Source organism: Cupressus sempervirens, chromosome 5, assembly GCF_028749045.1.
Source record: "Cupressus sempervirens isolate cs-2001-9-10 chromosome 5, ASM2874904v1, whole genome shotgun sequence".
Taxonomy (NCBI): domain Eukaryota; kingdom Viridiplantae; phylum Streptophyta; class Pinopsida; order Cupressales; family Cupressaceae; genus Cupressus; species Cupressus sempervirens.
Genome location: NC_143122.1, coordinates 53,374,300 through 53,397,615, shown reverse-complemented (window position 1 = coordinate 53,397,615; position 23,316 = coordinate 53,374,300). Strand labels below are relative to the sequence as shown.

The 23,316-nt window shown below is 36.5% G+C and overlaps 1 protein-coding gene across 1 annotated transcript in view; it reads right to left on the bottom strand.

Moving 5' to 3' along the window:
* Positions 1-17,765, bottom strand: part of LOC149554511 (uncharacterized) — a 60,117-nt gene extending 42,352 nt beyond the window's left edge. Inside the window, exons 1-2 of the mRNA XM_089828559.1 lie at positions 16,109-17,765; positions 13,617-13,721 (exon numbers count right to left, since the gene is read on the bottom strand). Of these exons, the coding sequence (XP_089684685.1) occupies positions 13,617-13,721; positions 16,109-17,389 (1,386 nt within the window). The 5' untranslated portion in view covers positions 17,390-17,765. The remainder of the gene's footprint in view (positions 1-13,616; positions 13,722-16,108) is intronic.
* Positions 17,766-23,316: the final 5,551 nt, after the last annotated feature.

The following is a 23,316-nucleotide window of genomic DNA, read 5'->3' as shown; positions in this document are numbered from 1 at the left end:
TAAGTTGAGTATTGATTGAGATGGACCCTTTCTATTTTTGGAAAGTGCATTTGGTCACATGAGGAAATAATAAGAGTGACTCCTGTTTCAGACGGCTTATTTAAAGGATAAGTATTTTAAGAATTGTTATCATTTTGGTGGCCAAATTATTATTAAATCATTAAATGGCTTATTATAAAGTTATAATTTCACTAAAGTTGAGGGCTGAGCCATCATTGGAAAGGGTCATTTATTATATGCCTAAGCCAAGTATTAAATATTTAAAGTGATGTTGTGTTCGAAAGTTTAATGAGCGGAGTTCTTTTGGGAAACTTTCCTAATTTCTGAAGTTGAGTTCTTTTGGAAACTTTTACCAACAAAGCATTATAAATACGACCTCATTTCATTGGAAAAGGCATGCTTAAATATTTATTTGTTTTTGTTGTCTTTATGACATTCCAGAAAGTCTGATTTTTCATGCCTTTCCTGAGGTATAAGAGTCTGCCTTTTTAGTGGTGTCTTTGCAAGTTTGCTGCTGAAGTATAGCAAAGTTGCCATTACTTCTCTGCTGTATCTACTGTGGCTGAGAAGAGAAATTAATTGCATCTTCCATTTCTGTACTACTCTTGCTTTGGAAGAAGCTTTGGCTGAGAATCGTAGTGAGTTCAATTCTAAGAATTGTAAGTTTGAGAATTAGGGGAGTCTTCCTACTGTACAATCTGTTATTGGGAGATGTCATTGTTTGGAATCTAGTTGCATTATCATTGAAGGTTGATCTGCATATGTGTGGACTGCTGAGAAAGTCTTTAATTTCTACAACTGTCTAATTTTGAAGAATCTGGAGGCTGCGATTAAATTCTAAAGACCTGTGATTCTGATTGTGGAAAATCAGTGTGCACTGTGGTGCTGCTGTTCCATCCTGTAGCAGCGTTAGAACATTCTCAGGGCCTGCATTTCTTTTTCCAGGTCTGTGTCACCTTTATGAAGGCCTGTGCTTCCTTATTCAGGGTCCGCGTTTGATATATTGGGCGTCTAAAGGCAGATTCGTGACCACTAAATAATCACCTTTGAGCTACAATTATTAGCAAGAGGGCTGCACCTGATATCAGAAGAATTATGCGTATGATGCTGGGTCAGTGATGGGATTTTTGACTGATTATTATTGATGAAAGTAGCATCCAGCTTGGAGAGAATCTATGATCTGTTCGCTCAATTCTGCAGCTACACATTGACCTTGCAGGAAGGAATCCTATGCATCATTAGCCTCTGGGAGTTCTGATATATTTACCAGGTTCCATTTCCTTGATTGTAATTTTCACTTGCATTTGCAATCAAAATAAAGAGTTCCATCTGGCTTTAGAAACTAGTGTATGTTTCACTATTTTATTTCAGTATTTCATTGTGGCAAGTCAAACTAAGATGGAAGTGAAGGGTCATATCCAATTATAAATCATTTGTCATAATTAGTGCATAACTTCAGAATTACAGTGATCCTATTGTTACAGAATTAAATATTAGTTTTTCCAAGGCTGGATTGTTCAGAGATTTGATTGACTACATCGTTAATTGGGCAAAATCTATTTGCATTGTGCTCAAGACTTTAGCATTATCTATAGTGATAATTAGCTTTGCCTGCCAAGTGTTCATTAAAATGACAACATAATGAATGGGTAAGGTAATTGATGTTGATGAAATTAATTTGGTTAAGCCATAACCGGAACTGGGTTACTACACTTGCTCATTCATTAATTTATCCAATAGTTTACCAATTACCTGTGCAATACTAAAGGGATGATTGTCAGTAATAGTCAGGAGAGGTCCAAAAAATGCTTTCCATTGGCACATCAAGCTATGCGATTTGGTGGACATGTTGTTAACATTTGTGTTGTATTCCAATTTAGGGATATTAATATGTTGTTCTGATTCAATATTGTTGTCTATATTGGTCTCTGACCAACTCAACTGATTCTAATGAAGTAATTTATTACTTGTTGATCTATATATGTTTTCGAGAAATGGTAAAGAGATTGAAACATGCGATACCATGGTGTATTGTGCTTTGCATGGCATCATGTGTATTAAAGAGTGTTTTTGGGTCGGCCCACTAATGTGTCTTAATGTTTCTCTTGGGTCTAAGCTTAAAGATGGTTGCAGTGATTGTGCTATGATAAATTCATGTATGGATAATATGTTATGATGTATTTGGCTCCCCTTCATCTCTTGGGGTAGACCACATTAAGTAATTGTGCTCATGGTGGCCAAATTTATATGTACATATTTTAATTTCCGTATGGTTGACCTTGATGAGTTTTCAATGTGAAAGCTAGTTCAGTTTTCTCTTGGGTCTAACCTTAAAGATGGTTGCAGTAATTGTGCTTTAATAAATTCATTTATGGACAATATGTTATGATGTATTTGGCTCCTCTTCATCTCTTGAGGAAGACCACATTAAGTGATTGTCCTCATCGTGGCCAAATTTACATGTACATATTTTAATTTCCATGTGGCCAACCTTGTTGAATTTTCAATGTGAAAGCTAGTATATATATGAGAGTGAAAGGATGAATCAAGTGCAGAACTGGTGTGAACTATGTATGGATTGAATAGGAAGGCAAAATAATAAGAGAAAGAGATAAGGCAAAAGGGTGCAAATTTGATTAAGTATATACAGAGTTTGATCAGGAGATCCAATATCTTTTCATATTATCGTTTCCTTGAACCTGCTAGAAAATTGTCTTCTCTTTTGGAAACTTGTGAAGGTCTGTATCTTGCTCTAATGTAGTACACTTTAGCTTGCAAGTTCTTCGTCAGAAAGCAGTGTGCCTAAAAAATATTGTAACAATTAATCATAATGTGAGTAGATTCTCAACATGGTTTTTCCCATATTCACATTTCCCAGTAAATCCGATGTTAATATGTGTGTTCATGGCAATATCTTTCATTGATGGTTAGTTGGATTAAAGTTGATTATTAGAGATGTATAACAGGCTAAGTTAAGTCCGTGTGCATAATGATTCACCTACCCCAGCATCCAGCGGTGTTCAACACTACCAAAAGTCAAATTCTATAATCAAAACAATAAAGAAGAAAGTTATCACCTGTGCAAATCGTTCATGTACAGTTCAAGACAAATTGTGTAGATTACCAGACTCATAATTCAATCATCATCCTCAGAAAAGATTCAGAAAGTATTTCTTTCAGTAGCCTACATCTTAACACTTACAACTAGGCTGTCTTAAAATATCCTTAGCTCTAACGTTTACCAAGTCTAAACCTAGATGGTTAATCTATATAATGCTTATGTGATAGTAGTAAATAGTGATGGAACAAAATAATCTATACCATAACTAATGCATCTCATGGCTAGAATTATTAGTATTAAGCATAAAAATAAATTGAAAATAACAAAATGGTGAAAATGAAAATATTTAAGTAAAATAAAAAGGATTGTACAGAGACCAACAACACAGTTTTCTACAATTCACTATCATAATTCTCTGTTGCACAACCATTGTATATGGATTGGATATTGTATAAATGATTGTCAGTCATTCATGCATATGGAGGTTACTATGTGCTATACTATGACTTCATAAAGTACACCAAACAAATTGATGGCATATAAACTTTGAGATTCTCATTAGATGTAGAATTCACTTAAATGAGAGAAACAAATATAGTGAGCATTCATAATAACAATAACCAAATCCAAAAAGCAAACAATGCATTTTAAACAAGTTGAAGATCTTAAATTTAAGAAAACAAACTACAAAATCAAGGTGCAGCGACAAGGGTATGTTCATGGGTCAGAAAAGGTTAATCGATTTCATTTTCTAGAGGTGGTTAGACGAAATGATGTCACCTTCATGCTAGTTGGGTGTAGGTGAATTTCAATGGTACATCTAAGAAAAGCACAAGGCCTTCCAGGGCAAGCTATATAGCTAGGGATTGAAGAGGTTGTCCCTTGACATTGAATACACACAAATCGATTCTTGGAACCAATTAATAGCATAAGCTAAGGTTGTGCTCAGGTCTAGTTACCAAAGACAATCACATTTCTAAAATTGCATTTGGAAGGACATTCTCTTATCATGACAAATGTTGTCCTAGGGGAGATCAAATTACTGGAGGATTAACAAAGTGATGAAGATCCTCTCAAGTCTACTTGCAACATTCAAACATTTCAAAATATTATGGTCAAAAAAGAGGGAAGCATGGACACAGCCCAACTTTCTAATGTGGTCATCGAGTCAAAGGATCGTGTTCATGCAATGACCTTCACGGATCTAAGGAAAAGCAATGCCAAGGAAAGCAATGCCAAGGATTAGTGAGAAGATAGACAAGTACATGAGTCAATACAAACTCAAAAATACATCGCTCGTAATCCTCTACAAAGTGGTAGATATCTTATGTGGAAGAAACTGTGATCCCAAAAGGGATACCACATTCAAAGGTAATTTTGGATGCTTGGAGGTGGCCAGTGACTACCACCTTTCCACTAACCATGTTGGCAAATTTCTCTCTTTGGGCCATGTTGACACAAAATTCTGCACCCTTGCTTGAGGTATGACCCTCAAGAAACCTTGTGTAACATAGAAATAACTAAGTGTTGGAATTGCGCTCTGAGGCTAAATCTTCGGAGAAGGTTGGCTTCCTTACTATCAAGGTGCAACTAAACTACTGTTGGGATGGAAAAGAGAAAAAGAAACTGAAAGAAATGCAGAAAGGGAAAGGGGGATGATGCACCAAGATAAATATATGGTTACAGCTCTGCCTATTAATACACATAACACCAATAAAACATCTAAACATACACATTTCTTGACCTTGTGCTATCTCAAATACATACATGAAGGTCATAACTTAACAGATGTTGTAGGGAAGACTATTCACGAGACAACAACTACCAGCCAGAGAACACAACCTGTAAGGTAAGAATAGAAACAAGAGTCTCTCAACACAAGGCAGAAATTTGCACAAGATCGCTCAATGTAGGAAAAGGTAAAACAAGATATTTTTTTAATGTATGGCAAAACAAGAAATTACAGTTATAGAGCATAAGCAACTACAAGAGAACCAAAGAAGAAGCCTTTGAAAGATATTTACAACGGTAATGTCCCCGTTTTGGCTGACATCATTTTGCGTGCCAGATCAGTCTATCATGGACTCTCGTAGACTAGTGGTTGTGATGAGAGAGTCATTCTGGCATTTATTTGGGGATTGGATGGTTTATTATGCTCTTGGAGATATTATTTATATTTTATCATTACTTCTTATATTGGGCCTACATGTTATAATTCTAAGTTGAGTTGCACTTTTTATTTTATAAAGTTATTTTATTATAAAAGTGCATTATAATGGGATTTTATAATGGATGTTTCTAAAAGTTCTTAGTAACTTCTTAGAAAAGGATGCTTCTAGAAGTCTTTAGTAACTTCTTAGAAAAGTAAATAAATAGAGGGCTTGGCCTCTCATTTGGAGAGACAGGAATTGATGATTCTACTACCATTCTCTATGAGCATTTGTGGCACCATCCAGGTCTGCAAATATTCAGCATAATCCTTGAGAACGATACCACTTAAGAGATTGCATAACTGAAGAAGTGAAAGATCTTCTGAAGGGTTGCACTTTGGAAGTGGTATTCAGCCATTTCAAGTTGAGCTTAATTTGTATACTCAGACTACTTGAGGGTTTGAGTTTTAAAAGGTAGTCCAAAAAAGCAGATCCGAAAAGTCCAAAAAAGCAATCCGAAAAAGCAATCTGAAAAAGCAGATCCGAAAAAGCAGTTCAAAAAAGCAAAGCGAAAACGCAGATCTAAAAAAAGCAAGTGAAAAAAGCAGAGCAGAAAAAAGGCAAAGCAGAAAGATAGCATTGGAGAAAATTATTACAGCCATCTACAACTAGGTTCCTTTGGATATTACATGCATTTTTCTTATCATTTAGATGCATATTAGGAGGTATGGCTGTAGGTGAAATGTTGTAACAGATTTAAGCATTATTCATGCGGATCATTTCATACTAGCATTGTAGTTGACATTTTATGTGCAATAAAAGAAACATAAGTTGCTAGTCTGATATAGTGTAATTGAATATGTATTTATCATTCATGATCAGCTTATGAGTTTGCATGTCAATTGTTTGACAAAATGTCAATTGGCTGTAGGTTCCTTTTTTGGCATAAATAATGTTATAATTTTGCATCCCAAATGTTTGTCAAAATTACTAGTTGCTGTAGCTGCATATTGCAAGTAGTTTCAGTCACATATATGCATTGAATATTGTCAAAATAAGTTGCACATACATGTTAGGTCATTATTTAGTCAATTGAGAGTCTTCTTGCAAGCATTCTTATTGATGCTAAGGGAAGGAAAGAGCCATAAAAGCAAACTGAAATTTTATACCAGTCATATGACCCTTGTAAGCAAAGTGTTTTCTTGAACCTCTATCAGCATTTTGGGATCAGATTTGAGTAGGGTCATTACAACAACTGCCTTTATAGATCAAGCATAACTCAGATCTAAACTATGGAGTTCAAACCCCAACCTGATGGAGTTGAGTTGCAGAGAAGCCAATAAATGAATATCAGAACTAAATCTGATCTTGAAATCATCTTTGTCGTAGAAGTGACAGGAAGAAACCAAAATAATACATCCAACCGTAAGAGATCAAATCCCATGAGATTTGATCATTACAATCAATAAAGAAGCATGGAGATGTATTGGCATCATAGAACAAGGCCCAAAGTGTCAGTCTGTATTAAAGAAACAGTCCTTGTAATGTGTCATAGCCGTAACAAATGAATTTGCGCCGCCATCAAAAAACATGGGATGGATAACACGAGATGTTAACCCACCACGAAAAATGCAGAGTTGACCCACGTGGAACAAATTTGATTTGCCTACAAAAGATGTGGACCGTCAATGAAGACTTCCTTTTGAAATGGACAGCCCAAACACTGCAAAAATCTCCCCAACAAATGATTAAAACCCAACCGTAGATGTAGATCAACTTCATATCGAGCGGACGGCCGAGATGCAACGAGAAATCCCCACAAGATGTGTTCAAATCTAACAGCCATCACATATTCGCAAGAGCAAAAGGCAGCAATGCTAAAATACGAGAACTGTCAATTTCAAAGCAACCTAGCAAGAGAAGAATCTGCCACATAGCACAAAACTGTTGGTTGGCACATTTCCCAACGCACGATGGAGGAGGCAGCAACAACTTCGCCATTTCGGAGAAGCAAGAACAGTCACTTTCTGAAATAGGCAAAAAGGTAAGCCTTTCGAAATAGCAAAAACGATTAACACGAAATATTGACCCCTGCAAACACACTTGTTAACTCGCAACTCAGCAAAAGAGGAAACCAAATTCACTCAGTCAAAGAAGAGACCAAGCAACTCGGCAAAAGAACAGAACAAGCCAAAACAAAGTCACTCGGGTGAAGAGTAAACCGAATTAACTCAATTAATGAAGAACCCGAGCCAACTCGGTTAAAGAAGGAATCAAGCTAACACGAATTGTTAGCCGCCAACTTTAGCGTGTTAACCCATAGCAAAGGATCTAGCCCATCAAAGATTTCTCTTATCGGTTATCAGTGATAGGCTAAATGGGGGGCAAAAATGGCCAACATTCTTGGCGACTTGGAGGGGATGCTTGCCTGCTAAGAATAGATCGGTGGCCTTAAGCAATCCATTGGGCATAGAGTCACCAAAAGAAATGATGCGCTATCCCACCTGCAACCAGCAAAAAACAAAAACTCCGAGGAGCTCTGAAAAACCACGGAAAGCTCTAGAAAGTTGTGCGCGCACACTTCTTGGAAAGCTGAAAAACTCCTACTCTACTAAGTACAATTATTTACAACACAAAAAATCAAACAAAGCCATTGACTAGCTTGTTGAAATAACTATCCTTCGTTACAAGCTGATTTCTTTTCCCATGTATATTTGCAACTGAAAATAGCAGCCAACATGAGAGACATATTGCTGCACTTTGAAACACCTTCCCAATGCTGAGAAAAATGAAGCTCTCTAGCACTAGGACACCATCTTCTTGAGCAAAATGTGCTTGCTCTTTCTTGTAGAACTCTCCCTCGTGCTCAAGAGTAAGCATGGTCGGGGGCAACATGCATTGTTGCAAAGCTAGATGCCTTATGGGGCATCCTCTTGATGATTTAGGGTCTAGGCAATCAGCCTTGACCATGTTGTGCTCTGCAATTGTAATGTCCCTATTTTTGGCAAGTCTGCGCATTTGATGGAGTTAGCTTATCATAGCGACCCTCGTGAGCTAACAGGGTGTTTTGGGGGTCCCAGCTGTAGATTTACTATTTTTGGTAGGCCTATTTTTGGCAGTTGCTATTTTTTGCAGTACAGTGGGTGGCTTTAGCAATTGGTCGTTACCTGCAATAAATAAAGTTAATAATTGCTTGAGCTCTTATTTATTCATTAATTATTTAGTTGCATTATTATAATAATGTTTATATTATTATAATAATGACATTAAGAGATATTTTTCAAAAGTGTGTTGGAAAGTTTCAAGTGTTGAGCTCTTTTGGGAAACTTCTACAATTTCTGAGGTGGAGTTTTTTAGGAAACTTTGGCCAACAAAGGATTATAAATGAGAGCTCATTTCATTGGGAAAAGTACGCTTGATTATATATTTGATTTTGTGCCTTCGTGGCTTTTTCCTGGGTTCTAAACCGTATGCCTTTGTTGATTTATACGGGTGGAAATTCTTTTTGCAATTTAGCTACTGAGTTATAGCTAAGTTTGCCCAACTTCTCTACTGTTCATCATTGTATTTGAGAAGTGTTTTCATTCCACTACTGAAGTATAGTGGATTTAATATTTGTTGGATTCTCCTACTGTGTTCATTGTGGCTAAGGAGAAAAACATCCTGGAGGTTAATTAATTGCTGCTGTTTGGCAATTAAGGAGGACTTGAACTGGTTATTGTGATAGTTGGAAGTGTCATTCTGGAAATACATGTGGTATTGGGGGTTTTAGTATTGAGGTATTGCAAGTGATTGGCGAAATTGAAATACGGCTAGCAAGTGGCCAAGCAAATCTTCTGCAATCACGTGGGTAACCCGTGAAGTGACACTGACATCAGACATCCTTTATAATTTTGCTGTTGTTGTAATTGGAATCGGAATTCACCATTCGGATATTAGGGGTGAAGTCTAGTTGCATTTGAAATTGGAGGTGGCAACCACCAAATATTGAAGCCACGTGAATGCATTCTAGACGTCCTTGCTAATTGGAGGCAATTGCAAACATATTCAACAAACAAGTCCTTGCAAAATATTGTAATTTGATAATAAGTTTGCTCATAAAAACTCGTCTTCCCATTTTAATAAATTTAAACAAATCTGGAGTTATTTTAATGGTCATTGTGTTCTCCATTGTGTTAATATGCAAACTGAAGAATTCAAAGAGATATAGTTAAAATAAAATAAAACAATGGAATTAGTTCATTGGCTGTCTAAGATTTGCAGAGGAAAAACCAAGGGTTTTTACAGCAACCTCCAAATCCTTATGGCTGACAAGAGTTGGCTCTGATGTTATGGATGTGTGTTTCTTCGTGTTGCAGCTGCAACATATGTTCCTCCTCTAGCCCATGTCAATCCTTGCAAACAAGAGGCTGCACCTCCTGCACTTGTGCACACTCTTGTGATGTAGAGGAAAGAGCTGGATGTGCCTCCTCTGATGTCTTTGTTGTAGCAGACAACATACTCATTAGCTTCACTTGTATTTCTTTTTCACACCTTTCTTTTTGTGCAGCCAACTGCCTTGCAAGAATTGCCTCATGCTCTTGTTGTTGGGCTTCCAACCGCTTTGCAAGCTCTGCCTCGAACTGCCTTCATTGTGCTTCTAGCTGCTGCAACAATATTTCTCCCTCTGGAGTATGTGTTGGCTCATGGGCAGCAATTTGTACCTCTTTTTACTTGGGGAGCCTAAGCAATGTTTCTTGCTCCACCATATCATGGGAGACCTCCTGCTGCAACAATTGTTCTTGCTTTTCTCCCTTTTGCAGCAGGCCCTCAAGCTCCACCCTAGGCTCAAAAGCCAAATTTTGTTCCTCAAGAAAAGGAACAACCTCATTGTTCTTTTCCTCCATGACCCCTTGCTGCAACACATGTTATTCGATTGGAAGCTTCTCTTTTGGTGTCTCTAATGTGGGCAAAGATATATCCACTTCTTCATAAACAACAAAGAAGGGACAATAGTCATTTGTGGGCTTGCCATCATCAGCATGTGGAGGTGTCTGAAGTGCAGGCTGAGGTTCACGATAGATTGAAGTGGAAATCTGAGGAGGGCTGCTTTGTTTGAAGCTGGCAAGTCTATGCCTTGGAAGCTCTTGTGCTCCAGCTCTCTGCTTTTGGGCAAGCTTGAGCCTTGCCTCCTCAATTTTCTTCTGTTTTAAATCTTCCTCTTGCTGCACTTTTTGAAGGGCCTGGTGAGCTTCATTGAAAATGTCAAATGCTTCAAACACCCTGCCGCAAACATAAGGATCATTCTCCCACATCTCCTTGTCATCCTGCAACTCCTTAATCCAAGAAGTCATAGGGAGCATAACATAAGAAAAATTCCCACAATCTGTATCATGGTATGGATTTTCAACATAGTTAAAAAGCTTGGAAAGTTCAGCAAACCCGGATCCCAAACTATTTGAACGCTACTGAAGCTCAAAAAGCTTTAAACTAAGGTCTGACTTCATTTGTTTCTCTTGTTGCTCCTGGAAATCCTTGACTGTGATGAACTTGGAAGGGGAAACTTTTCACATATTCATTGCCATAGATGACATGATGGGTTGGAGTAAAATCAGCCTCCTAGTGATCTGGGTAATCATGTTGGTCATAACCAAGTTGTGGCTAAGATAGAGAAAGGGAGGGATGAGGAATAGCCTTTTCATGGTATGGGGGAAAATGGGAGGCATCTCTATGAAGGGGATCCATGATAAAGCATTTAAGCAAACATCTTCATAGAAATCCTGAAGAGACATAAAAACTAAAAATCATACCAGCACTTCGTCTGTTGAAACAGGTAGATGCATAGAGACATCATGGTGTTGAATGAGTGCCTCCAAAGGCTGATGGCACAAAAAAAACACCCAATTTCTCAGAGAATGGATCTTCAAACTAGCTAACCAGCGGACTTGTGTAGTTGAATCTATTTGTCCCACCAAGTGACACAAAAGTCTGCACCCTTGCTTGAGGTATGACCCTCAAGCGACCTTGTGTAACATGGAAATAACTTATAAGTGTGGGACGTGCGCTCTGTGGCTTGATCTCCAAAGAAGGTCGACTTCCTTACTATCAAGGTGCACCTAAACTACTGTTGTGAAGGAAAAGAGAGAAGGAAACTGAAAGAAATGTAGAAAGGAAAGGGGGGGTGATGCACCAAGATAGAAATATATGGTTACAGCTCTGCCTATTAATACGCAACACCAATAAAACATCTAAACATACACATTTCCTAACCTTGTGCCATCCCAAATACATACATGAAGGTTATAACTTAACAAATATTGTAGGGAAGACTATTCACGAGACAACAACTACCAGCCAGGGAACACAACCTATAAGATAAGAATAGAAACAAGAATCACTCAACACAAGGTAGAAATTTGCACAAGATCTCAATATAGGAAAAGGTAAAACAAGATATTTCATTAATGTATGGTGAAACAAGAAATTATAGTTGCAGAGCATAAGTAACTGCAAGAGAACCAAAGAAGAACCTTTTGAAAGATATCTACAACTGCCTTTATAGATCAGGCATATCTCAGATCTAAACTATGGAGTTCAAACCCCATCTTGGTGGAGTTGAGTTGCAGAGAAGCCAATAAATGAATATCAAAACTAAATCTGACCTTGAAATCATCTTTGTTGTAGAAGTGATAGGAAGAAACCAAAACAATACATCCAGCCATAAGAGATCAAATCCCATGAGATATGATCATTATAATCAATAACAAAGCATGGAGATGTATTGGTGTCGTGGAACAAGGCCAAAAATGTCAGTTTGTATTAAAGAAACAGTCCTTGTAACATGTCATGATCATAACAAATGAATTTGCGCCGCTATCAAAAAATGCGAGATGGGATAACACGAGATGTTAACCCGCTTCAAAAATGCAGCGTTGACCCACAAGGAATAAATTTGATTTGCCCAGAAAAGATGCGGACTGTCGATGAAGATCTTCCCTTTGAAACAAACAGCCCAGATGCTGCGAAAATCTCCCCAACAGATGATTAAAACCCAATCATAGATGTAGATCAGCTTCATATCGAGTGGACGGCTGAGATACAACAAGAAATCCCCACAAGATGCACCCAAATCTAACGGTCATCGCATCTTCGCAAGAGCAAAAGGCAGAAATGTGAAAATACGAGAACCGTCTGATTCAAAGCAACCCAGCAAGAGAAGAATCTGCCACGTGGCACAAAACTGTTGGTTGGCACATTTCCAAATGCACAATGAAGGAGGCAGCAACAACTTCACCATTTCGCGGAAGCAAGAACAGTCACTTTCTGAAATAGGCAAAAAGGTAAGCATTTTGAAATAGCGAAAACGGTTAACACGAAATGTTAACCTCTGTAGACGCACATGTTAACCTACAACTTGACAAAAGAGGAAACCGAGTTCACTCAGTCAAAGAACAGACCAAGCCAAAACTGAGTCACTCAAGCGAAGAGTAAACCGAGTTAACTTAGTTAATGAAGAACCTGAACCAACTCGGATAAAGAAGGAACCGAGCTAACACGAAATGTTAGCCACCAACTTTAGCATGTTAACCCACAGCAAAGGATCTAGCCCATTGAAGATTTCTTTGATCGGTTATCAACGATCAGCTAAATGGGGAGCAAAAATGGCCAACAGGCCACAAAACCAATGATTGTATTTTTAGGGAAAGTTTCCACGAATAGATTGAAAAAAATGAAATTCGAAACCAATGAAATCTTGCATAAAGTGTCCATTATGTTGGGCGATGACAATCTTATGGCAAAAGGCAGATACCACTCAAATGTGGAAATTACATCATTGTTTATGGGGTGGTGCTTGGAATTAGATACAATTACAAACATGAGAAGGGTAGTGTTGGGGTGTGTTTGGGAGGAGTGGAGAGGAGGCATGGAACCAAGAAATAATGGTCAAAGAAAATCTGAATTAAAAGCTCTGAATATCCTCCATCAAAAATCAATGAACCAAAAAATAACTGAATTTAAAAAGCACCCAATAAAATAGGCTTACAAAAAGAGGACTAGATTGAGTTAACAATTCAAGTTCACATTGAAACAAGGTTCGTAATGTACACAATCTACAAACCACATTCCAAGTTTAATTGTATAAATAAATGTATTAAAATTCTGGAATAAAGGCTATCTTACAACATTAAGCACCAATTATTCTCATGCTTAAATATGTTGTTTTCTTTTTGGCATATATATAGTATAATCTTTAACAAACCATCTTTGATTTAACTACTAAGGATCTACATTTAGATTGATCCTATGTACATGTTTATCATCTCGCACACAATATGGTGCACATGCAACAAACATTTAATTCCCATACTAGCAGTTAGAAGAAAAACTAACTTGTCTAGTAACACATGAAAGCTGCATTAGCTTACTCGTTTAGCATCTCGGACAGAAATGGAGTAGGCCGCCAATTTCGGTAGCCCTCTCTGCATTGCTGAGCGAGGAAGATGTGCCTTACCAAACCACAATTGTTCACACTGCATACAGTACAAGAAGAATTTTAAAAAATCATTTGACAACTATTCACAAATGAAAAATACAGAAGATGTCCCAGCATTTAAAAGGATCTTCTCTCCATGGAAGTTTAATGTGCTAAGTGCAGATAGCTATAAGGTTATGTGTGTGTCTATAAAGAGAGATAACATCAACAGCACACTCTTTTCTTGTGTTCTCAAGAATACCTTTGTGAAAAAATGTTAAAACTCATAAAATATCATACACATTCAGGTGGGGAAAAAATATACAGCATACCCCAGTGCTAAGAGATTTTGTACAGATTAAAAGTGTGCCTATGATATTGGAACCATCTCATGAAGAATTTGACATTTGCAAGGATATGGATGTATTTTGGGAAAATGAATACTCAAGACACTTCAAGATTCCACAATCCATAATGTTACAGAGAATCAAAATAAAAAACCACATTTTCTGGTCCATTATCAGGACCCAACTTTGAGTTAACCATGGTCTATTTTCTCTGTATTCAGATTTCATTCACACTAATTTGAAGTTTTTATTATCAGTTTTCCTAGGATAGATTGTTTGGTTCTTTGAAGAATTGATTAAGAGGTAATAAAAGGGTATTTCAACCACTACAGATTGCTCCCAGGCTGTAGTTTTATTAGCAAAATATTTACTTTCAATTGCACAATGATAAAAGTGCAGCAACAAAGCACAGTCATGGCGATTGAAAGAGAACCCAAAGGTGGCATCTTTGAACAGCTTGAGAGCCAATGACAGTGTCATAGCCTAAACTTGTTATGGTTCAGGCATGGGCTACTCTAACTAAATAAGTTGTGAAAGCTATTAGAAAAAAGTTAGGAAAGGTAATGAGAAACTGAACAGTTAACTTGAAATTAGGAACGAAAAAACTAATTAACCATTAAACCAACTTGAATGTATATGAGCATACAGTAACTGTAATTCTAATTCATCTAATATCTCTAATCTTTTAAACAAAAAAAAATGCCCATCATAAAGAACATGTTATCTGACTAACGTCGGGCTTTATTTCGACTTCGTTCAAAAATATTGTAATATTATTATTACTTAATGCATTGTTTCCTATCTTGGCTGAATGTGCTATCCTAGTTCCTGAACAACTTTTCACAATTTAAAGCTTTTCAATGCTCATGCTCCAGCTCCCCTTGGTGTCCTCTTCAAGGAAGAGCAACTGAATAGACCGTTCAAAGAAGAATCCATGCTGAATTGATTTCAAACCCTACAAGTAGCTGGTGGACAACAACCTAAATTTCCAGAATTCAGGTGATATACAGAAACAGCTATATTAGAATTCTTTTAATCAGGACATTTTAAACACGGCATTCATTTGAAGGAGAGGGGCTATCTTGTCCAGCACAATCCATATACATACGTGTAATTGATAATTCGCAATGCAAAGGAAATAGTTAAAATGGACAGCTGCTAATCTGCAAGCATCTTTATTAAGTGTGATTCTATATGACCTCCGAGGCAACACTCCTAGACCCCACCACAGAGGAAACCCCTCGGGTTATATGGAGGCTTCAAGGAAATCAAACATCTGGGTCATCATGTGTAATTAAAGTTGGTGCAAAATAATGTATATAAAAATTATATAGGAATTTGGTTCTGGTGTCAACATTCAACAAAGATTTAGCACAGCCACCTTCACCCATTCCCAAAAATGACAAACAAAGAGGGTTTAAGTTTAGTGTCCCCATCAACCATAAGTTTAAAATGGTCACCTAGAACATCCATCCCGAGGAATACATCAGGCTTGACAGCAGCAAGTCATGAAAGTGGGTGCAGATGCCAATCTTCCAGCTGATCTCAAATTAAAAGTTCCCCTTAGTATTAAGTAGCCTCTCTTAGAAACCCAAAAGACTGACAAGGAAAACGTTTGTTTATTTTATGTTGAAAACATCTGATCCTGTTCCAGTTCTTGCATTTGTCCTCCTATGATAGAATGTTTACAAGCACAGATGTTCTGATTCTAAGCTTTTATGTCTGAAAATGAATTGATCTTTCTATGGCTTAGCGTCATATTTTCTGTAGCAACTTGCTCTAGCAGTTAGAAATAATTCCCCCCTACAATTGATCGAAGTTCAAATCTCATCAGATTAAAAGCCTCATCTAGTTGTCTGACAAAAATTCTGAACTGTTTCCAAAAAAGAAAACCGGAGTTGCCGAAGGATTTCTTATTTCAATAGAAAGCACGACAAAATTAACAAGTGGATGAATTAGGTGCGTGACTTAAAGATTAATAATGTTCTGTGAGGCCACAAAGCACGAGCATTCTCTACATACAAGAATCAGAGGACACGAACAACTCTACACACATTTTGAAAAGTATTCAAGTATGTGAGTTTTCAAGTCCTCCTACCTTTTTAGCCCAGAGGCGATCACAGGCTGCCAATGCCTGCCATCCATGTGAAACCAAAATAGACTGTGCCAAGCTGCGTGCATCTAGACGATGCAAAATCATCAACATTATATCCGATCCCAAAACAAGAAGTGGATCGCTGTAATTATCTGTGTCCTCTTCCTCCTTTTTCCTCCTCTTCTCCCAATAACTCCCGTCACACTCGCCAAAGCTCGCGGCCAAAACCCTATACACCCCAATTCTCTCTTCGTTCGCACGTTTCACTCTTGAAATCCCCATGTATTTCCTCCAACCATTCCTTTTGAGCTCGTTTTCATCTGCCCCAAACCTATGGCCACTCTTTGAAAAAACTTTATCTTCAGAAAATCTCTCATCACCAGAAACCTTAATTATGTCTTCCTTCACATGTTGTCCTCTCAACACTCCCATTCTTCTTCTGCCGATTTTGTTTATACGTTCGGGATCAGCCTCCATACCCCCGAACTGAAAGCCTTTCATGGAAAACCCATTACTTTCCGAAAACCCCTCATGCCCAGAATATTCCTCACTTCCAGCAAAGCCCTCGTTTACACATAAATTCCCCCTTCTAGAAAAAGCCTCGTTTTCGTAAAAGCCCTTAATATCGAAATAGTTTTGGCTTCCAGAAAAATCATTGTGTTCCGACACGCCCTTGTATTCAGTGATGCCCTTGCTTCCAGAATTGCACTTGTTTGCAAAAATGCCAGTGTATGCAGAGAAGCCCTTGTTTTCTAAAATGCACTTGTTTGCAAAAATGCCACTGTTTTCAGAGAAGCCCTTGTTTTCTAAAATGCCCTTGTTTTTAGAAAATACCGCATTTCCTCCATATTTTTCAGAAAATGCCTTGTTTTCTAAAAGGCCGTTGTTTTCAGAAAGTCCCACATTTCCTCCAGTTGTTTCAGAGATTACCTCATTTTCGAATTCCGATAATTGTTTGCATCCAAACAAACCAGATTTTTCGAAAAAGTCCTCGTTTCCCAGTGGACCATACTTTTTGGACAGTCCCTGGTTTTCAAATACACACGATTTTTCTAAACAGCCTCTATTTTCAAATAAGCGAAAATTCTCAGAAAATTCCTTGTTTTCAGATAAACCCTTGATTTCAAAGAACACCTGGTTTCCAAAGCAATCCTTGTTTTCCTCACAATTACCTTTCCCAGTAACACAACTCCTTTCCCCTGCCGTGGGGAGTCTGCCCTGGGCATCCATCTCCCACGGCCCCAATACGCTACGGGGGCTCGACCCCGACCCGATCTTTGTCATTCCCCTGCCCCTGAAAAAAGGTTGGATCCTCCTTTTTTAGGAAATCGTTTATCGTTGCTATGTTTTCTGCTCAGTCACGAACAGCGCCACGAATCCAAGAAAACCGCTCCGGCATCTTGGCGAATTGTAGGTTGGTCGGGGTCATTTGCGTGGGCCCTTTGGTTCGAGTTGTACGGAGAAATTGGCGTCATCGAGATTCGAACTCGCAACTTGGCCTGCAACATACATGTATATAGCCTCTGCTCTCTCTGACTCCTCTACTGCTAAATTACGATCGCAACATTCTGCATTTGTTGACCACCTCAAATTTTAAAATTTATTTATTTCAGACGTTTACGTTTACGTACTCCACAGTACGGCTGCTGATCAAGTGGATCACGACACAAAGTATCTCTCAACCAACGATATACGTTTTTTTTTTTCTTTTTTTAATTTGAGTCAATGTAACTTAAGAGGGCTTTTACGTATTTTCTTCTTTGTTTCAACTTTTACAACGTAACTTATTTCTTTCTACAAAATACAGTTAGTTTTTTCATCAATAATTATATTTTCTTTTTATTAAATATACATAAGAATTGTAGTATTAGAGATGGCCAAAAATGCACTTCCTTTACATTGCTTTTTCTAACTTTCTAAAAAATCAACTAAGTCCTCTCCTTCGTATGGAAGTGCATTTTCGTGGCTATATAGACGTTGCCTTAGAGATGATGATAATGAGGTGTCTTCATTTGATTGTATGAAAGTTTTGTATCTACCCATTATCATGAGTATGAGAAAAGTTTAAAAGATTAAAAATGATACACCACAAAATCTTAATGTAAAAACTTTCACGCAACCAAATTTACGAATTGCATTATCTTGAAGGATAGTGGAAATTTTCTAGCCTTGATTGTTATTAGAATTCAATTTCGATTTTAAAAATTTAAGTTAAATTTTCATAGTAATATCACAATTTGACTTGAGGTAGAAAATATCTTCTACTTATAGTGGAAAACAAGTACTACCTAGCGAGTGAGTGGCACTTTTCTTTGTTAATATTCATTATGTTCAAACTATGAATAAGTTTATAGGTAAATAGAGGGAATGATGATGTTGCTTCTGGATTTGATTGTGTAAGTTTTTTTAACATCATCCTGATGATGGATCACAGAGTGTGATCCGAAACGTTGATGTTAAAAAAACTTACACAATCAAATCCAAAAGCAACATTATCATTAGCAATGGATTGTGGAAATATGATATTATTAAATAGAGGGAAGACAAAAATGAATGTTAACATTGCTTAATCAATGATATCAATATATTTAGTCTACCAACATATATCACTATATAATATAAATTGATGTGCATGTTTGATAAATTTCTTAAATGTTTTAATTTTATATTTTGATGCAAATGCTCATCTTGTGATAGTAGTTTGCTTTCACTTATTATTTCCTATTACAGGGTTTATCAAATGATGTTGTTCTTTATTGCCCTATCTTTATGTGTTGGACAAGCATATTCTTGATTATTTGCAACAAAAGTACAATCAAATGAATTCGATTAAACACATCCGTGTTCATAATAATGCATTGTTGTTAAAATCACATTTTCATGATGACAATTTATTGCTTATCCAAACTAAAGAATTAAAATTAACAAAGTGAAAGAAGTTCTTAATCTATATTATTTAATATTGAGATCTGAGCTTGCCTACCACAAAATAAAATTTATCGTGACTAATTTTGATATGGTTCCTTATTGGATACCCAAAGAATGCAAATAAATCTGACATGGATATATTAATTTATATTTGGTATACCATTTGGTTTGGGGGTCTCCTTGTCTAATATGTAGAGTTCATTCATAGTCAAACTAAAAAACAAGATATTTTATTGGGAAAACAAGTATTTATTACTAGTTGGTAAAGTTTAAGAAGTAAAAAAAAGATGCAAGAGCATAGTGGGTGCAAGGACAATCTTGCATCTTAAGAATATTTCTAATTTGTGTTTCAATAAGGGTTATTTCAGTGGAGAATTGTTATTTAGATAGCTTGTTATTTGTAGTAAGTTGTATGTTTGAGCTTTGAATGTTTGGATTTTTTCCTTGGAGGTTAATATAAATATATCAACATGTCAATAAAGTTTCATTGTATTTACAAGTCTATTTGTGAAATTATTGGAAAAAAAAATTGGTATTAGCAGCAGGTATAAAAACTTTGAACTCTGTTTTGAAGGCTTAGAGGCTCCAGAAAGGGGTCATTTGTATGAAACTTATGTAGGGTCATAAGTTCTAGAGAAGAAGAGGTCTTGACCATTATTTTAGAAGGGTTTATTTGTGAAGGAGTATTGGTTTTCTAGATGTAAATTACATAAACAAGAAACAATCCCCCTACAAAGCAATAAACCAAACCCCAAAAGCAATTTAGAAAGCTAAAACTGCAAAAAAAAAAAAAAAAAGGGTAATAAATGCTTCAAACTACATTAAGTATATTTGAGAAAAAAATCCAATGAAAAAGACATAGAATCTGAATAGAGCATGAGAAGATTTTTCCAATGCCTATTCATGATTTTTTTTAAAAAGTGGAGTTATTTTGAGCAAGTTACGCCCCTAAAGTGCAAAAAAATCATCTAACTTCAATTGCATAAACATATACCCAAACTATTTTTTTCTAGAATAAACTCCATAGCTATGATGGACTTGCAACCAACTTTTTGACAATGTCTTGTTTTTTGAAAATGGAATTAGTATTCCCAAGATATGATTATTTTTGTGGAACTACCTTTAGAAGAATAAAAATTGGGCCCTTGGATGTCCACACAACCATTGCATAGGCTTAAAAGGTTCGGGCAACATGTTGTCAGTGGTGTGCTAGTGCAGAAGTAGTGTGTTGGCGATATGTGGGTAGAGTTGTTGTGGAGGCGAGGCCTTTTGTGAAGGTCAGTCGTTGGTGGCCACTAGGCAGTGCTACTGGGCTTGTTGATTACATTATTAAAAATTGTTGCATAGTTTATCAAAGCAATTGGTGATGAGTTATGATCTTTAGAAGTCACGCTACTTGAAATGGGCAAAAATGAAATTCCTTCAAATTTCTTGAGTTTCAAAAGTTGAGAGCTACTTTAACGTAACAAAAAATGAATAATAATATTATTTTACAATTGGTCGGCCTTAGGATCTAGGATTAAAATTTCTAGAACCTTCTTGGGTTGTGGAAAATTGCCTATATAAAGAAGGCTTGTAGAGTTATCTAAGATAATTTTGGGGATGTTTATGGTGGCTTTGGCTTACAAAATATTGTAAGGGAAACACCCATATGGATTTGCATGTTATATTTCTAAAAGTTGTAATTTCATACTTTTGGAGATAATAAGAAGTCAATTTTTTGTTTTTACAACTTATTGTTATTTCTCTATCTTTGTTATCTATTTGTGTTATTAAGGAGAGTACCCTTCATCAAGTGGTATCGGAGCAAAAGTTTCTATGCATGTAGATAGATCATTGAACATGAGGCAATTTGTACAAGGATTGTAGTTGTTGTGGGTTTGAGTGATAAGCATGAAAATGCATCCAAGAATAATTGTGGCAAAAGAGTTAGAGGTGTGACATGAGAGGGTTCCAAAGCCCTTCAAAGATAAGTACAAGCATTGTAAGAGAATATTCATAGAGTAATTAATATTATAGCAAGAGATAAAAGTGAAGATCAATTTGAAGAAGAAGGGCATGATGAACACGAAAGAGTAGAAGCAGTTAGGGGTCTTAAGGGGGATAGGTTTTTCAGAGCCATTTCTAGGACTAGAGAAAGACCCAAGGTTGAAGTCCCCACATTTTTTAGAAATCTTAACCTGAAGGAGCTATTGACTAGATAAATGATCTAGAAGAATATTTTGAGTATGGAGAAATTGAAGATCCTAAGAGGATCAAAGTGTGAAGGACAAACTAAAAGGGCATGCAAAAAAAATAGTGGTAGGAGCTTTAGTTGGAAAGAAATGGAGAGGATAAAATCACAAGATGAGATTAGATGGTGAAGAAATTAAAGAGACAATTCATTCTTATTGATTATGAGCTTGATTTGTTCAAGAAGATGCAAGGTTTAAAGTTGACGCAAAGAGATCAACACTGGAACTATCCTTAAGGAATTAAACACTCAAGGGATTCAATAGTGGATTTTCTCTACATCATAATAAGATTTATAATGAGCTCTTCAATCAAATTCTGCACCTTTTACTTCATTTCTTTGCCATAAAAATTTAGAATAGAGGAAAACTTAAAATAAACATATATTATTTCTGAAAATCTATAGTAACATAGTTTTGTCCAAAAATGACAGGAAGATGAAAACTTTCTATAGAAAATCTGTTATTACTTGTCAACATATTTCATCTTCGAATCTAAATCATGTGAACTTCATGTTGAAAATAGATTGAAAAGATCATTGCTGAGAGATATTATTGAAAAAAACTATGTGTTTCAATCATTGTTTTGTCACTGATGTCAAACCTACTATTTGCTAGTAAGACAATTGCTTATAAGATTCAAGTACTATCACTTATTTGATTGATGAAGAGGATTTGATTAAAAGATGTAATAATAGCACCTAAAGGAAAGGTTGAGTTATGATTATGTAATGAAGTATAAGGATCAGTTGAGACAGTGATGACATGATGTATTAATAATCTACTTAAGGTTACAAAGGTTGCTTACACTAAGAAAGATTAGAAGAACAAATTACACAAAGTTTGTCTGCTAAGCTTGACCTAGTGGATAGTAGGTGTCGAGCAAAGTCAGTACAAGCTGAGTAGAAAATTAGTTGGAGCCTAGTAAAAGTTCATTCTAGTGCATGCCAAGTAGAACAGTGGATGTCGAGTAAAGTTTAGTTGATGTCGAGCACCAATAAAGTTTAGTTGATGTCGAGCACCAAGAAATTTCACAGTAGATGTCAAGCAATATAGTATGTGCTAAGCATTAGATGGTTGATAATACCAAGTTGTTGGATTATTCAAAAGATCATGGATTCAATGAATCTGAGCCAACAAGTTTATTTTCTTGGATTGTGTGAACTAAGTGGAAGATAAGGTTGATGAGCTGGTGGCACAAAATTCAGGATAAACCATTTTTAGGTGAATTCAAATAGATTCTAAGAGAAGTTTGTAGAAGAGATATGAGATATGGGGTGGATACATTGTATCCTACCTAATCCATCTGAACCCTAAATTGGACAATAGAGAATGAGCAGGAAAATATCTTAATTTCCTATTTATAGAGATGGTTGGACATGAAGAAAGTTTGTCATGTGCGAGAATCTAAGGGAGACAAGGAGTCAAGGGTTTTTCTTCTTCTAGTGACCTAAGAGAAGAGTCTACAATGGCATGTTAAGTAAGAAGGCTTAAGGAGATGAATGCTTGATGGGTGAACAAGCTATCAAAACTGCAAAGTATGAAGACCAAGTAGAACTGAGGACTGAACAGAGATTTGTAATCTACAAGAGAGGTTGTAATTTGTATTAGATCAAAGCCTTACTGTTGCTCTCTAATAATTGTATCAGTCTAGGGTAAATCCTTTGGATTAAGGTTGACCTAACAGTCATTTGTAAATCCTTTAATCGGGTGACATTCCAAGTGAATGGTTTAGAGTCCTCTAACAAGGCTCACTCCTAATATGGTGATTGAAATCCTTTAATAGGGTCACATTTAATAGTGTGTTTTATAATATTGAATAGGGTTGGCCTTTCATAAGACATCACTTCATAAGAGTGAAAAAGAGTAGCATGCTATCAGTGGTTTTTCCCAAATTGGGTTTCCACGTAAATCATTGTGTCAAGTGTGTTGATGAATCTGTTATGTTTCATGCTTTACATTTCTACAAGTTGATTTAACAATAACCTACAAGTTTTGAGTGATTGCATAATCTTATGGATGCATGCATGAGTGTAAATGTTTTATGGGTTC